General features: G+C 38.6%; 1 protein-coding gene across 2 annotated transcripts in view; it reads left to right on the top strand.

Annotated features, from left to right (window-relative positions):
* The window catches only part of LOC140136267 (enoyl-CoA delta isomerase 2-like), a 35,650-nt gene that overhangs the window by 609 nt on the left and 18,713 nt on the right, over positions 1-16,328 (top strand). For both annotated transcript variants that reach the window (XR_011856635.1, XM_072157990.1), the window contains exons 2-3: positions 13,749-13,908; positions 14,514-14,612. Coding sequence is in view for 1 of the 2 variants with exons in the window: in XM_072157990.1 (XP_072014091.1) it covers positions 13,749-13,908; positions 14,514-14,612 (259 nt within the window). In the remaining variant the exon portion in view is untranslated. The remainder of the gene's footprint in view (positions 1-13,748; positions 13,909-14,513; positions 14,613-16,328) is intronic.

Raw genomic sequence — 16,328 nt, 5'->3', positions numbered from 1 at the left:
TTCGTATCCTACTATCGGATCGTTGAAACAACAAAACCTCAATCCCTGGCCTCATTTAGTCACGATTATGCACTTTCAGTTTCCCACGCGTTTGAACGGGAATTGGATTGCGTACTTTTTCGATGTCTAGTGAGCAAATTTTTCAATATTTTGAGAAAATGATGTCAAATTTTCTATTCTATATTGTTTGGTAATAATGTCTTTTGCCAATAGTATGTTTAAAGTTGTAATTTTGTGTTTTTGATCGCAAAAGATCGGATATTTTCGTTCGATTGAATTCTGAACCCTTACATAAGGGTGCCGATTTCGACAGAACTTTGACGATAATTTTGCCTTTTTGGACACTAAAATGCTTTCGATCCTTAATTTTGTTTCAACCGAGTCTTAAATTATCAAGCACAATACGGTTGGTACCACTTTTATATACATTGATGAAATTTTAAAGATTTTTTTTTAAGTTTCTAACCGGCGCAAATCGTTAAGGCGATATAATACCCCGATTTTCATCAGTACCCCTCTTCTTTTTTTTCTTGCAAATTTATTAAGTACATATATATGTTTATCACCTCATGTCCTGAACTTATAAAATATATCTACATATAAAGTGAATTTCAACAATTTTAGTAAGTCATTTTAGCCCTATATATTTTTTTGTTTACTGTAACCTAGTAACTCAGATCTGTGTTTCATAACAAACCATAATTTATTCTTTTGAAAATGTTCAAGTAGGGTACATGAATAGAATACATTAAATCCTTTGTTATACTCTCTATAGAAAATCTATAGTGGTGCATGCAAAATACCTACCATGATATAACACTGAATAAATTAAATAAACACTTATACAATGGATGCATAGTCATTAGTTGTTAGGAGAAGAAAAGGCTATTAGGTCACCGTATGTCAGGTTATAGGTCAATTGGTTCAGGTCAAATTTAAGCATCAATTTTGAATACACATGTGAGAGTCTGTGATATCATATGAGGCATAATTTTGATATTCTGTCTTTAACTGGATATATATCGAGAAGTGCATGGTGGATATACTAATATACCTTGGGATGTAAATGGTGAGTACAATTTAGAATGCCTAGTTGAGACGGATTTCACAAATAAATATAAAATAGTTACCAAAATCACAAAATTTAAGCTTACGGAAAACTACCCAATATGGTTGTATAGGTGACAAGAAATACAATTTTTTTCATCATTGCTGTAGTATGGTTGTTGTAACCTGTTACCTATGGCTTAATTAAGTTTCAGTGCAATAATGTCGCAAGTTAAAAATGCAAAATATAGCTCAACATTGAAAATAGAAGCATTTTAACCAGTTCCTTTTTTGATAGTTGTGGAGCACCAAGTTCATGAAGTCATAAAAGAAATCAGGAACCACTTATTCCCATTTTACATATCAACTTTATTTCCCTAATGTGTTAGCAACACATATCCAAAATTTTAACGAAATCCGTTGATAGTAAGCTTTCCAAAATGAAGTGAATTTAAATCATCAGTGATGTACCTCCTTTTGGCTTCTATCTGTAAAAGCATGTAAGCTACATTGATACCGATACCACCAATAAAACGAGAAGATTTGCCCCTTCATTTTGCATACCACTTTGTCCAATTTTTTTTGTAATTTCTTCACAAAATGCAAAAAATGCAAAAAAAAATCAATGGGTGTAGTACCCCCTTAAGTGTGTATTTCCCATTGACATCCAAAATGGCGTAAGCCAGTCCTCAATATACATAGGTACGGCGTATATAGGACTGGCAAGCGAGTCTAGCCTCATTCACGAATCACCTTCCTACACCACCGTTGTAATAAAACTCAAAACATCCTGTGTTATTCCTCAAAACTACATGTACCTTCATTAATAAGAAATTGAAATCCTAGTAGAAATCCGTTATCGAAAATTGTTTGATATAAAACATCAACAAAAATAATTTTTCTGAAGAGTAGATACCATGTGTCAAAATGGCGGCTCGCAGTCGCATCCCCTGCTTTGTACAGGTACCCAGGTCACGGTCTGTCTGCATCTGCATCTGTTAGCTACTGTGTAATCCACACCACCTCAATGCCTTCGGCAAAATATTTCCCTAAGTTCAGGTGTGCCATTTGCGCATGCGCGCAAGTAGCTTGCTTGACAGATTTCACCTCTGACCTCGATCAGCTGTTTTTACGACAGTCATAACACTGACAGAAGTATCCAGTTCTTGAAAATCGAATTATTTGCCTCATTTTAGCGGCGTGCTTGGACTAGTTTGCAATAGTAGGCCTAATATTAGTATTCAATTCACTGAATATTTAGAGAAGCAAATGACATGATGGATAAGGACAGTTTAAGGCCACGGACATCGAATATACCACGAAAACTAGCTCGTTCACGTAGCGTTTTCGTTGTCCCACTGGCCTACTACGTGGATTGCCTGGCGATCGGAGTGTTATCGCCAGAGCACCTCGGACTACGAAAACATGGCGAGAGTTTGTCCCATTCACCACTGCATCACACAGATCTGTTGTTCATGCACTGTCATGACTGTACATTCATGATCATTGCAATACAGTGTATGTCGTGTATGTGTATACCGTTCTCCTGGCTGAGTATGTTGGGTGTGTTGTTTGTACCTCGACTCTGCAAGGTGAGTTTCTTTGTATAACTCATTAATTTTTTTAATGCACAAGTAAAACTAAGCGACACAACATTAATTTTAACTGGCAGTGAGGATTAAGCTATAGTATATAGAGCGAATCCAACGACAACGAGCCAAGTCATGGTCAGGATTTGGTCGGCCATTAGGCCAAGTAAAATAAAAAACATGTTTCACGTCCGGGTTTTCGAAAAAAAGGAGGAAGAGGGGTCTTTTTATTTTCTATTTTTTATCACAAAATTGGTGTAAATAGCCATACTTAGAGCTCAGTGTTTTAGGGTATACAATAATGCCTGGAAAAAGGAGGAGAGTTACACCCCCTCAAATGATCACAAAACCTTCCTAACGTGTTTCTTGTATCTTAACAAGGCTATAGAAAGCATCCTAACTTCCTAGACATATATTTTGAAAAGTTATAACCGAATTTCAAAAAATAAAAATATATTTGAAGAAACCTCAAAAAGGAAGCGGGAGGGGCGTGAAACATGTTTATTTTTTTTATTTGGCCTTATTAGGGTCCCTGCATGCACCAAACAGGTGTTGTGAGTGCCCAATAGGGTGGATTAAACCCGTTTAAAATTTGATGTGAGATTCTTTTGTGTTGTAAACTGTCATCATTCTTTTGTCTGCGTGTAACACGGGTGGTAGAATGCAGTTTAAAATATCCTTCAAGGCGCATCATTTCACATTTTAGGTGAGATAGTTTGGTCCCCGTCGCGGCTATGGCCGCTATTGTGGTGCAGGAAGGCGTGAAATTTGATTCATCTATAGGAAAATATGATTTTGACTTCATCTTCAGTCTCAATCCCAACCCACAGCAAGTGAGCAAACATAAAGTCTTGATTTTTGCAGAGTATGTAGGCCTACTACTATATGTTTACAAAGCAATCGTGTAAAAACAGAATTTTGAAAAATATTCAGGGCTTTCCCCTTAGCAAATGTTACAATGGCTTTAATTACAATGTCATACTGTATTGTCTTTCCAGAAACTGGCACACGAATTGTTTTTTTTTTAATGCATATCTTCCAAAAATCTGAACTATAAACACACGCTGAAGCAAAGCACCTGCAACCCGAACAGCACAGCTTTCCTTATTGAGGAGGATGTAAGTAATTTCATTTACAAAGTTGTAGCCAAGGGGTGCAGCACACCACACAAAATGCCAATACCTTATTCCTATGTGTTCCTATATTTAATTCTCAGGCACGACAGGTATATATGAAATGAAAGTGCACACTCTGACAAAAAATAAAAGAGAAAATCAGAAGGGCAAAAGAAAAGAAAAGGGACAAGGAACCCTACCGAAATTAACCTGATCATGACCGAAAATAGTGTAAAATACGAAATTTTTGCGTGCTACGTCCCAATTAAGCCTTTTTTAGAAGCTCAAAGACATACAACCTCTCTATGTATAATTGTATGATGCAACTTTTTTTGCAATGCAGAGTTTTTTTGTGTACCACCTAAGTTTTATTTTGCCCTCCTTACTAAAAAAGATGGTTATGCCCATGAAACTATGCACCAGTGTTGTAGGTCTCGAGACCAGGTCTCGGTCTCGAGACCATCTCGAGACCTTTTTGTAGTGTCTCGGTCTCGGATGTCAAGGTCTCGGTCTCGGAACTCAAAAGTCTCGGTCTCGGACCTCAAAAATCTCGGTCTCGAACGTTTTTTTGTTCGAGACCTGTCGAGACCTGAAGAAAAAGATATGATTTTCTGTTTTTGTTCATTATTTATTCCTTACCCTAAATTTCAATGAATGTTGAAGAAATTGTTAAGAATAAAGATACAGAAATCATTTTATAAGGTTATAAAAAGTTATAAATGAATCATAAGTGAGCTTGTTCGGATGTGAGCTTCCAATAATTTCAGTTCATGATTAAACATAGGTGGGCAGGTGGTGGAAGTGAGGATCCCACTTAACTTTTGCAAGGGGAACATTCTCCACAAAAAGCAAAATAGATGAACAAATAGTTGCCCTGTGCAGTGTGCATCTTCTTTTCAGCACGAAAAACAAGTGTGTTTTTGGCCCAAATATGGTAAAATTGCTCAATTTTTCGCGCTTCGCACACTGTTATCTCCAGCCCCTAACACACTAGCCTAATTTTGCCTCCACTATCGCCAACATTTTTGAAATTTTCCCAAAATTTGGAGAAAAAATTGCAAAAATTAAGACAAGTGTTAACTGCAGGTCCAAATTTCTTGAACAGTTGGTACAATGATGGGTTCCCTTTTAAATTCTCAGCGGCACACCCCTACCCAAACCAAACTTGAGTATCCCAGGGGATTAAACCAAGGTCTCGGGTCTCGGTCTTGGTCTCGGAACTTAGAGGTCTCGGTCTCGGAAGGGGTGGTCTTGGTCTCGGAAGGTTTGGTCTCGGTCTCGGTCTCGATCTCGGACGGGCAGGTCTTGGTCTCGGTCTCGGACATAGAGGTCTTGACTACAACACTGCTATGCACGACTAGTAGACTTAGTAAATTACAGATTAGTGCTTTAAATCTGTCTCCGCTCTCACAGTTCATAAAAAAAAATTAAAATTGCAAAATGATTGCAAGTGACTACTTTTGACTTTATGACCTTTGACCTCACACCTATTGAAATAGCATATCATGACTCTGCTACAATAATTTATCATTTTGGAAGGAAAATCTAAAAATTTAAAAAGATAGTACATTAAGGCTTTAAGGGAGTACTACACCCCTGGCCAATTTTGTGCTTATTTTTTGCATTTTTCGCAAAAATTATAGCACATTGGTGACAAGTAAGATATGTATAGGGGCAAGGACTCCCAACTACTGTACTGAAAATTCAGCAACTCAAAGCAAGTAGTTATTGATTTTTTGATCAAATATTGGTTTTCCCTCATTTTTGACTGTAACTCCACAACTGTTGTCTGTGCTGATATAAAATTTCCAGTGCAGTAGTTGTAGTCCTTGCCCCTATAATATACATATCTTACTTGTCCCCAATGCCCTATAATTTTTGAGAAAAATGCACAAATAAACACAAAATTGGGCAGAAAATGTAATCTATAAAACACACAAACAACCTAGATACCATAATCCTGATAATAATGTGTAATAATTAATCATTGGCTATTATTTTATTTTATTCCAATTTCCAGGTGCTGCATTACTATTGAGGATACTGGTTTCGTGAAAGACAAAGAGGATGATGGTTTGAAGTCAACAGCTGGCATCTGTTATCTGTCGCATCACTAGCTAGCCGTACTATAGGGCTTTTTAAGCGCACTATATCCGAGAACTGCTAAAACCCACTAACCGCTCCACCCGAAAGGGGGGATTAGCAGTCTGGGTTTAGCAGTTCTCTGGATATAGCCAGGTTTACGATATAGCATGGTTTTGGACCACCACAGTCAAAAGGCCGTAGTAGGGCTATCACTGCATGCATTGAAAACTTTCCCAACATTATGTCAACAATTAAATTTTTTGAAGAAAATCTTTTCTGGAGGGTGAACATTTGATGAGAACTTAAATACTTGCATAGTTATTTATGTGGTGCATAAACTAACTAGTAAATGTTTGCTTCAATTATTAAAATAATAAGGACCTCAACAAATGACTCTGACATCATGTGATGTAATCGTAATGCATAGTTCCTTACAGGCTGTAAAAGTTGCATGGAATTATTGGAAATGTTCTAGGCACTTTTCTTTGGTTTGCCTCAAATTCAGCAGTGACGTCAATGTCTTTTCATGGCTGCGCCACACGAACCACCCTTTTTTGCTACACAATTAACTATCGCTTTACGATTCAATACGGCGCCCACCAAAATATGCACCTCGTCACTACTGAACTTGAGGGAACCAATGTATAGCCAAGGTTCCCTAGTCCAAAAATACGGATCGCTAGTCCGAAAAAATAGGAAATGGTTCACAAGTCCAAAAATAAATAAGGTTTACAAGACCTTAGCAATGGAAAATCTGCAGCCATTAGGACTAGCGACCATTTTTTTTCTTGGACTAGTGACATTTATGACTAAGCGCACCTTAGGATTAGCGGATGCAGGATAGAGTAATTGTAGACCAAATTGTTTAGTAGCTGCTACTGGTTTACCTTCATCCCGTAAATATGATGAGTATCCAGTCCACTAATCAAGGGTTTAGGCCCAGAAGGCCTAACTGCAATAGCTGCCCCATAGACATTTTGATAATTTATCTAAAATATGACACTTGGCAGCTATTGCAGATAAAACCTAGTTAATGTCTGTTATTTATTAAATAAATAAAAGAAGACCCTACATGTAAACCCTTAACATAAAACTAAAATAAAAGAAGGTCCTACATGTAAACCCTTGACTTATAAATGCTTTTAAAGGAGTGTAAGTGTTCATAGTTTATTATTGGCAGACACTGTTTCTTTCATGAAAGCTGTGACTGTGCATCAATGCATTCACACCCAAAGCCTTCAGGAAAGACTAGCCGATGTCAGTCAATGCTACAATGTAGTCTTTTGTGAAGGCACCATATTAACACACAAGCTGGACTCGAATTTCAGTCAGGGCCATTGCCTGCAGTTTTTCAGTTTTGGCCTTTGTGCCCCTGATCTTTGTTAACTTCAAGGTGTTCTTCATTCCTCTTGACAAGTGGTGCCAAATGGCCTTGACAAAGGGTCCCCCCAAATGAAGGTCTGAACAAAAGCCTTCTCAAAAGACTAGTGGCTGCCAATAGACTGTAAATAAATGGTCTTTTTTGCACTCATTATCTCATACTTCATTACTAAATGTATTTTTACACCTATTTCTCTGGTACATAATTATTAGAAAGACAAGAGTTCATGAAATAAACAAAAATGCATGGTGAATATGTAGCTTTGATCATTGTTTTAATTTATTTTGAGATCTGTAAGGAAGTGAAAAAATAAAAGCACTATTTTTTTTTTTAAAAAAGTATGAAGAAGGAAGTCCAACAAACCAAAACAGTTGAACACACCTACTTAATAGATAATAAATGATGGGGATTTTTTTACTACATGTATCCTCTATTGTGTGATGGAAGATATACAATAAAAAGTCTGCACAAAAAGTAACACAGCTGAAATATGCCTATAAGTTCAGAACTAGTAATCGTTTCCACAATATTTCTACATAGAAAGAAGGATGATTTATTTACGCTCATTTTGATACCCCATTTGTGAAATGTCGTTTCAATACTGATAACACAGTACATAGTGCTTTTAAAGAAAAACCACAAATTTAAAAGTTGCCATTTGCAGCAATCAATGGTTTCAATCAATGACTTCATATCAATACAAATAACCGCAACTTTCAATTCGGTATTTTTCTTTAAAAACACTGCTGTGTTGTTATTATTGAGCGAGATTGGACTAATGGGGTATCAAAATGCGCGTAAATAAATCATCCTTCTTTCTATGTTGAAATATTGTGAACACAATTATTAGTTCAAACGCTACAGGCATGTTTATCACAGCTGCGTTACTTTTTGTGCAGTCTTTATTTTATAATACAATTCAGCATATTCACTCTAAGTGATTGTGATCTTGGACAAATCCAAAATTGGATCTAATCTATTAGAAATATTCAATCTAGAATTCAATCTTATTTGATTTTTAATCTAAAAAACATTTGGATGGATTTTTAAAAATCTAATTTGAATACATATAATTTGATTTTAATCTAAGGGGTTAAAAATCAATCTAAGCAATTTTAATCCCATATATTAAAATTGAATTAGATTGAATTCTAATCTATTGGATTGAATATTTCTAATAGATCTTAATAAATTTTCACACATTCTGTTACACCTAATTTATGAGTCCCGACTTTCAACACAAGTATTGTTCTTCAATTAGTGAGATTGAAGTGCGTTTCTGAATCCGGTCATTATTTCAGTCCTTTTAATATTTCATTTGTTCCATGACTTCCATCTGCCTCCGCTGCAAAATGTGACATGAAATGGCTCACAGTGGCATTGGTTAATGGTGTCTGGCAGTTGGTTGTTACTTGTACAGTGTAGCTCTGACCTTTTAGTAGGCCTGAAAAAGAAAAAGAGGATTTTAGAAAATTTGTCAGGGTAAAGCTGGGACAGTGGCACAATCCCCGCATGGGGCTGTTACAGCGGACTTGGTTTGAAATCCTTGCCCACCCACTTCCCCAAATGAGCACATGCATCTGTATTCCCCAGCCCCCCCCTTGGCGGTGGTGGCAGATTTACCCCAGCTAGCTGTTCCCTTGATTGCAATGAAAGTGTAGTTTTGCCACTGGTGCCCCCAATCCCCCCTCCACCATCGGTTGCACACCACAGGGTTAATTTATGTGCCATATTAGGGGCTGTGCAATAATTATCGGGGGTAATAAAATGTCCGAACGACCCACCAAAAATAGCTTGCCCCCCCTCTCAGCCTGCAAAATAATCGCTTTCCTCCCTCTTTTGGCCTGCCAAAAATCTTTGCCCCCAACACATGCCAAATTTTTGGGATCCCAATTTGCAAACCTTAAAAGGTCTAGATATGTTATGAGCACAGCGAGCATGAAAATTTGCATATTTCAGCGTTTCCATACTGTTTTCCTAAGCCTTTTTAGAGCATTTTATTTAAAAGGCACCCCATGAATGTGTGCCAAATATTGCTTGCCCCCCCCCTCGGATCGCTTGTTGCCCCCCCCAATTTTACCCTCCTTCCAGGGCTCATAATTATTGCACAGCTGAGCCCCTTATAGGGATAAGGGGGCTATCATTTTCTTCAGAAGGGGGGGGGGAATATACTGGGGGTCATAGAATTTTAAGACCAAAAATAGGGGGTTATAATTTTGTAGCAATCAAAATAGGGGGTTATAGAATTATTAAGGGCTGGCGACTCGTGTAACTTTTCTTGCACTTTTTTTGAACAAAATGTGCACACAATCTTTATACAATGCAAGATTTTTGCGCTCTCCGTGCGCCTTCTTTACGCTTATGGTCAAAAATTTTAACGCGTGTGGTGTACTCCGCTCTAAATAAAAATTTGACAGAAGGGGGGGTCCTAAAATTTTTTGACCCACGATAGGGGGGTCGTAAAAATTTTAGCCCGCGATCCGCTGATGGAGGGGGGGTCATAAAAATTGACTTCAGTCACCGACATATTCATGACCCCCTGCCAAGAAAATTACATCCCCTGAAAGGTGAATTCAGTCAAATTTTGCCATCAAACACTGCATCATTTTATATCAAATTAAACTCCTTGATTATAAAGAAAGCCAAAACTGAAAATCGTTTTGTCATAGCACTTTCCGTAGCAAAATTACATCTTGTCACAGATTGACTTTCATGATATCATCAAAAACATTCAGCCAACATTAGAAGCTTCAATTGGCAAAACAAATCAGGATCTAGGCTCATGATGGAATTTCCGGCTCATGACAGAGCAGCTTTTCTACGGTGCGGGAACTGCTATCAAAATCCCTCTAAAATTCCCTGTGCGATTAAAAAATTACAAAAATAAATCATATATTTGGGTCAAGTGAAGTATTGACAACATATTCATATAGGTTTCCTTGACCGATCTTTTCTTTCGAGGAAAATTTACAAAATATTGTTGTATTTTAGCCTAGTCGTAAGAGATTCCCATTGAGTTTACATGTACGAACCTGTTATTCCCACCTAGACCATGCCAAAAACATGCCCACATTTCAACTCGATTATCTACCAAACTGGTCATAGATCTCCTACAATTTTTTGATATGACATAAATGAAAGTGTTACTTACCTAATGTATCCATTTTCAGTCGAGATCTATGACTGGAATTCCTGTAATTCGTTGCCAAATATTGGTATTTTCCTCATTTTGCACCACACAAACCAATGGAAAAAGTTACTTCCGGGTTGCCGAGAAGGCAGGGAAAGTAGGCGGGGCTTGTGAGAAAAACTTCTAGAATCGTTTGAGTCGGGACGGTAGAAACACCGAGTGCATTAAAATATACGAACCCAATGTGGTGGTGTGTGTGTAATCTCCAATAGGATGTCCAACACAGGGCGCTGACGCGGAGCAAGGCAGCGGGCAATTAACGAAGAAGGGCCTGTCTACGTGACGAACAGTCAGGGTCAGTGGACAGCGCAACCTGTCTGCTGCCATGCCGTAATATATGCACCTAATATGGGCATAATGGCTCCGCCCAATATACGGCGCTGTCAATCATCCTTATTCACAATCGCCTTTGTCAAACAGACTCTTACGCAGGTAAGAGCTCACGCTGTCCTCACTTTAGCGATTAAGATCGACGAACGTCAGGCTGACACAATCTGGTTGTGTAGGAGACTATCATCGTGATGCCCACGTTGGAACCATTGGATTTACGCAAGAAATATTCATTGCCAGGACTGAAGCGGTGTGGCCATTTCTATGTTTGTACCGGGCAAGTACCGGACATTTTTCAACACGGAGCTAGCGGAGATTACTGCAAATTCGTCCAAAGGCAAGGCTCCCGCTGGACGCGAATTCTTGCGTCCAGACGCATTTTTGCATTGCTGGACGCAATGTTCAACAAATTTCATCAACCCGTTGCGTCCAGTCGGACGCAAGTTGCTTCAGCCCAAAAATTAGTGATTATAAGCTTACCAATTTCATCATCATAAAAATCGTGAAAATTACGTTAACTGATCACTCCTAATTCTCCTAATAAAGCTTAATTAATATTCATAACCAATGGACCAATCAGTAAACGAGTTATTGACCTTTCACATTTAACCACTCCCATTTTGCAACACTTCCGGGTCGAGGTCACCAGTCAATGAATGAAAACTCTTACGGCAGTGAACGTGATAAGCTTTTAAAAATGCAACTTTCTAAACAATCGTACATTGTCAGCAAGTTTGCATTCACGTAATTTGTTATTGACAATAATATTTACACAAATCTTTAAAATCTCATCAGGAATCTGAAAGAAAATAGTCAATTATTTGCATCAAACTGCGATGCAATACCGGGAATCGGGGGCTTTGTAAAATTGTATTCCCTGTTGCCCAACACATTAACATACATGTACGGACGCACAAAAATTTTGTGGGACGCACATTTCCCGACCAGGTTTTACAGTTGTGCGTCCGATCGGACGCAGAGTTTTTGAAGGCTAGCGGGAGCTTTGTCCAAAGGTAAGCAAAGGGTTGGGGATCGCATTTTTAACTTTGACTAAACTGTTTCGGAGTTAAGGCTCACTAAAAGTAGACCATTTCGGGGGCTGTATTTGTTGTGCATGTCACATTGTGAACAATGAGTGAAAACCGTCAACATTCGCTGAAGAATTATTGCCATGCTCTAGTATACTGCTGTTCCGAAGAACGGCGGTATACATGTTCACCTAAGTGTATACTATCATGACTATAGTATAGGCTTTAGCCAAAATATTAAATTCTCGATCATGAGAGCCAACTTGGGTACGCACAGTTATTTGCGCCGAGCGTACTATGCAAATACCGATGCTTACGTCGCAAACACAGATTTTGAGAATTGACCAATCACACGGCTAGGCAAGGTCAAGGTTTGGACATGCAGGTCGCGCGATTGTGTTATTCTATGAAAAGTACCCTGTCCCTGACGCAGAAGGTACATCCTCTCATGATCGAGACATTGTTATTTTGGCTATACCAACCTAGAGTAAGGACAAACACTTGTGCTGAAAGCCAAATTGGTCACTTATCGCTCACTGACTGTTCAAAATGTGACATCTTCACCAATTACAGTCCTCGAAATGGTCTACTTTTAGCATACCTCAACTCTGAAACAGTTTAGTCATACCGTAGTTAAAATTCCCAACCCTTTGGTTACCTTTGGACGAATTTGTAGAAGTCTCCGTGTCTGAAATTCCCCAGTACAAACATCGAAAATGTCGCATTTCTCAGTCCCGGTGATGAATACTATATCCGCATCGCAGCCATGCATATCTCTGACCCCTGTAAGCTCTAGTCTCGGGCCAGACTGTATGTGGCTATCACAAACATACATGTACATGTAGGAGGATCGACGAGTGTCAGACCGACGCAAACTGGCTGTGTAGGAGACTATGTAAGGTCAAGCATGTGGCATTAATTCCAACCAATTCGATCCACCACCGATTGTGACCATGTGGTCGGTTTCATGAATATTTAGTAAGCAGCTTGATACTGACGTCATATCTGAGGTGACCAGGAGCTAACATTTTGGTCGACTCGTGCGTTCTTTTGGTTGACATAAATCAAACAAAATTTTCAATAACGGGTAATAGTAGGATCAAGGTCTTAGCCAGCCATACGTCTGCCCCTCTTTAAGATGGGCTAATCTAATTTTAGACAGGTATATTTAATGGATTTTACAGATGTGATAGCTCTAAAACAGATGATTTTAAGGGTATATGAACTTGGGACTAATTCAAAGTGACATGTAAAGGCCAGATCAGGATTTTTTTTTTAAATATTAGATGGTCAAAGTTTGGTATAGATTGAAGTCATTGGACGGGTGGTTTCTGATTTCTGGCTAAGACTCTGAGTAGGATTTCAATTTTTTATTAATGAAGTTGTAGTTTTGAGGAATGACAAAGTTGTTTTTGGAAACTTAGATGTTTGTTTCAACTGATGATGTTGGATCGCAAGGTGAGTTAATTCGTGAAGAGATTTCCTTGTTTGAGTGATAGTAGGATACAGGACATAGGCTAAAATAGTACTTTGACCTGCTCTGACATCTCAATTCACGTGGAATTATTCGTACCAGCTTACCAGACAGCAATAATGCGAATTGCTGTATGGAACCAGACATAAATACTACGGTACCTAGAGTAAAAGGCCAAACACTTGTGTGCTGATAGCCAAATTGGTCACTTATCACCCACTGTTCAAAATGTGACATCTACCCCAATTACAGTCCCTGAAATGGTCTACTTTTTAGCCGACCTCAATTCCGAAACATTATTATGCACCCTCAGTTATTTGTTCTTCAACCATTCTTTTTAGTTGATCACCACGTCAGTATTTGATAGGAGCGACCGGAGTGATTGTGTTTGTCCTGCACCAGATATGCTATTTTGTACAAAAAAATAAAGCCAAATTTTAGGCATTTTTACCCTCCTCAAATTCCACTTTACCAGTGTTTGACAGCATGAGTTTGCTTAATCTTAACAGGATGGCAAACAGTATTGCATCAAGGCGATTACTCCATCACTCCGTCAGGTTATGGGCTGTGTCTGATACAGAATTCCAAGCAGCGAAAGATAGAGTAGGCACTCTAACACAAGATCCTGGTAACGATGTCAAACTCAAGATGTATGCACTCTTCAAACAGGTAAAAAGTGAATAAAAACGATTATAGAAACTATCAAAATGATTAGAACAGAGATGTGACATTTGGTGTGGCCTTCATGTAAGAGAATACCAAACAAATCCCAACTCTAATCCTAACCCTAACCTTTATCCTAACCCTAACCCTAAATCCTAACCCTAATCCTAACCCTAACTCTAATCCTATTAGTATTTCGTGCTCTCTTACACTAAGAATAAACCTGACATTTACCTAGAGCTTCAAAGTCAGGTTCGGTCTGTCGATTTACTTTTTTTTTGCCTCACAATATCAAGAAATACAAGTTCACCACAAAATAAAAATACCATGGTACACAATGTATATGCTTGTTTTTTAATATATCAGAGTTTTGCAGTACGAATTACAAACTAAATTTCTTCACCAAAGTTTGAAGATAATAATCAGAAGATAGTCAGAAGAAGTCGAAGATAATATAATTCATGTTCACTAAAGGATAAAATCGTTACCTCATGTTTGTTTTCACAAAATACAGAAAATATCCAAGATCTGGTATCAAACTGTAGATATATTCTTGTATTTCGTAAACAAGCAGTGGATAACTAACTAATCGTGTATGTTTCCTCCTGCAGGCAACAATTGGACCTTGCAACGCACCCAAACCAGGGGCTTTTGATTTTGTGGGTAAAGCTAAGTGGTCAGCATGGAATGACCTAGGCCAAATATCACAGGTATGTAGTAGGTCAAATAATAGGTTTGCAGCCAGCCCAAGTTGAGTGCCAGCTAATTTTACTATCTAGCTCAGGGCCCAATCTTTTTAGCGAATGCAAGAGATTGGGGAATAGGAGGTCCGAGGTATCATTCCCCTAAAAATTTTACTTTGCTCTTTTTATGATGAAAAAATCTGGTGATCCATAAGGGAATCATGAAAGCAGGCGAGATTGGTGGTTTGAGAACCTCATTGTATGTCCAGGTACACTTGTACTCCCGACCTTTCAATTCCTCACCAGTACTCTGGACCTTTCATTCCTTCCCATATAGACGAATCCAACAAGCTAAGTGATGGTCAGAATTCATTCGGCCATTACTGGGTCCCCGCTGCACCAAACTGGTGGTGTGACTACCCAATTGGGTGAATTAAAGCCACTTACAAATCAATGTTATATTGTATTTTGTTGTAAACACGGGTGTTCAAAATTTCCACCGAGGCTGCATCATTTCCCATTTTAGGTGGGATAGACCCAGACGGACCCAGCTATGGCTGCCATTGAGGTGTAGGAATGTGTGAAATTGAATTCGTGTATAGACCTGTTTTCCTATCCATCATGCACTACTCAGGGAGTCCCATACTCTTATCAAACTTGAATGCAGTGTATGTGAAATCGGACATTGTGAAAGCAGACATGTGAATAATTCAATAGAGGCCGTCAGCCTTTCGTCATCTTTTGGGTACAAATGATCTGCGTGTTCATGCGTCGGACACTACACGCAGGGCACAGCTTGTCACGCAGCTGTTATCACGCTGTGATTTTGCTGTCCACGCATGGAGATCGGACGACCATCACAGAGTGTACCCACAAGATGGCGGCAAATGACGTCACGCTGATGGCCTCTATATCAGCAGTGGAAGTGTCCTCAGAATCGTGCATTATGGGAAATAAGGAAAAGGGTCTATAGAATGGGCTATTCCAGTTGAAATCCATACACCCCTATGGAAAATTTGACCTTAATCTTCCACACAGAGAGTGTGAATTTTTATGGGTTTACCTTAATGGATGACTCAATTTGAAATCTACACCACCTGTGTGGGAGATTAAGGTAATCTCTTCCAGAGGGGTGATGGATGTCAACTGGAACAGCCCACTGTTGCTTGACCTCATACTGATCAAGGTATCTGTATTTTATTTGTTCATTTGTGTTGATCCAGGATGAGGCCAGGCAACAGTACATCAACATTGTGCGTGAACTATCTGACAAAGAGTCGCAATTCCACGTTTGATGGATAAATCTGGCCAAAGCCAACGCAGCAGTATTATGAATGCAAAGGATAGATGTGCTAAAGACATTGTATTACGGCTTTTAAATTTAAACCATTGTATCAACTTTAGTGCATTTTGGGAATAATTCTGGTATACCTGCACACAAGTATTATAACTCTAAAACTAATCCTAACCCTAATTCTAAAAAATAGGGTGCGCAGGGTAACTGAAAACACAGGGTGCGCAGGGTAAACCAGAATTGTACCGCATTTTGTGACCACTTTAAAGTCGCATTGTCTACATATGTGTAAATTTAACATGTATTAAAGCATGTACACCCCCACACATGTGGGTTTCTCAATGCATTCATAGAACCATGATACTGAGTCATGATTCATGAGTTAGACTAGTATAAGGAAGGTACAGAATAAAGCCTAGAATCTCTATATACAATGTATAATCCTTCAA

Source organism: Amphiura filiformis, chromosome 16 (assembly GCF_039555335.1).
Source record: "Amphiura filiformis chromosome 16, Afil_fr2py, whole genome shotgun sequence".
In the NCBI taxonomy this organism is placed as follows: domain Eukaryota; kingdom Metazoa; phylum Echinodermata; class Ophiuroidea; order Amphilepidida; family Amphiuridae; genus Amphiura; species Amphiura filiformis.
The sequence above is the reverse complement of the archived record's forward strand: the minus strand, read 5'-3'. Positions and strand labels throughout refer to the sequence as shown.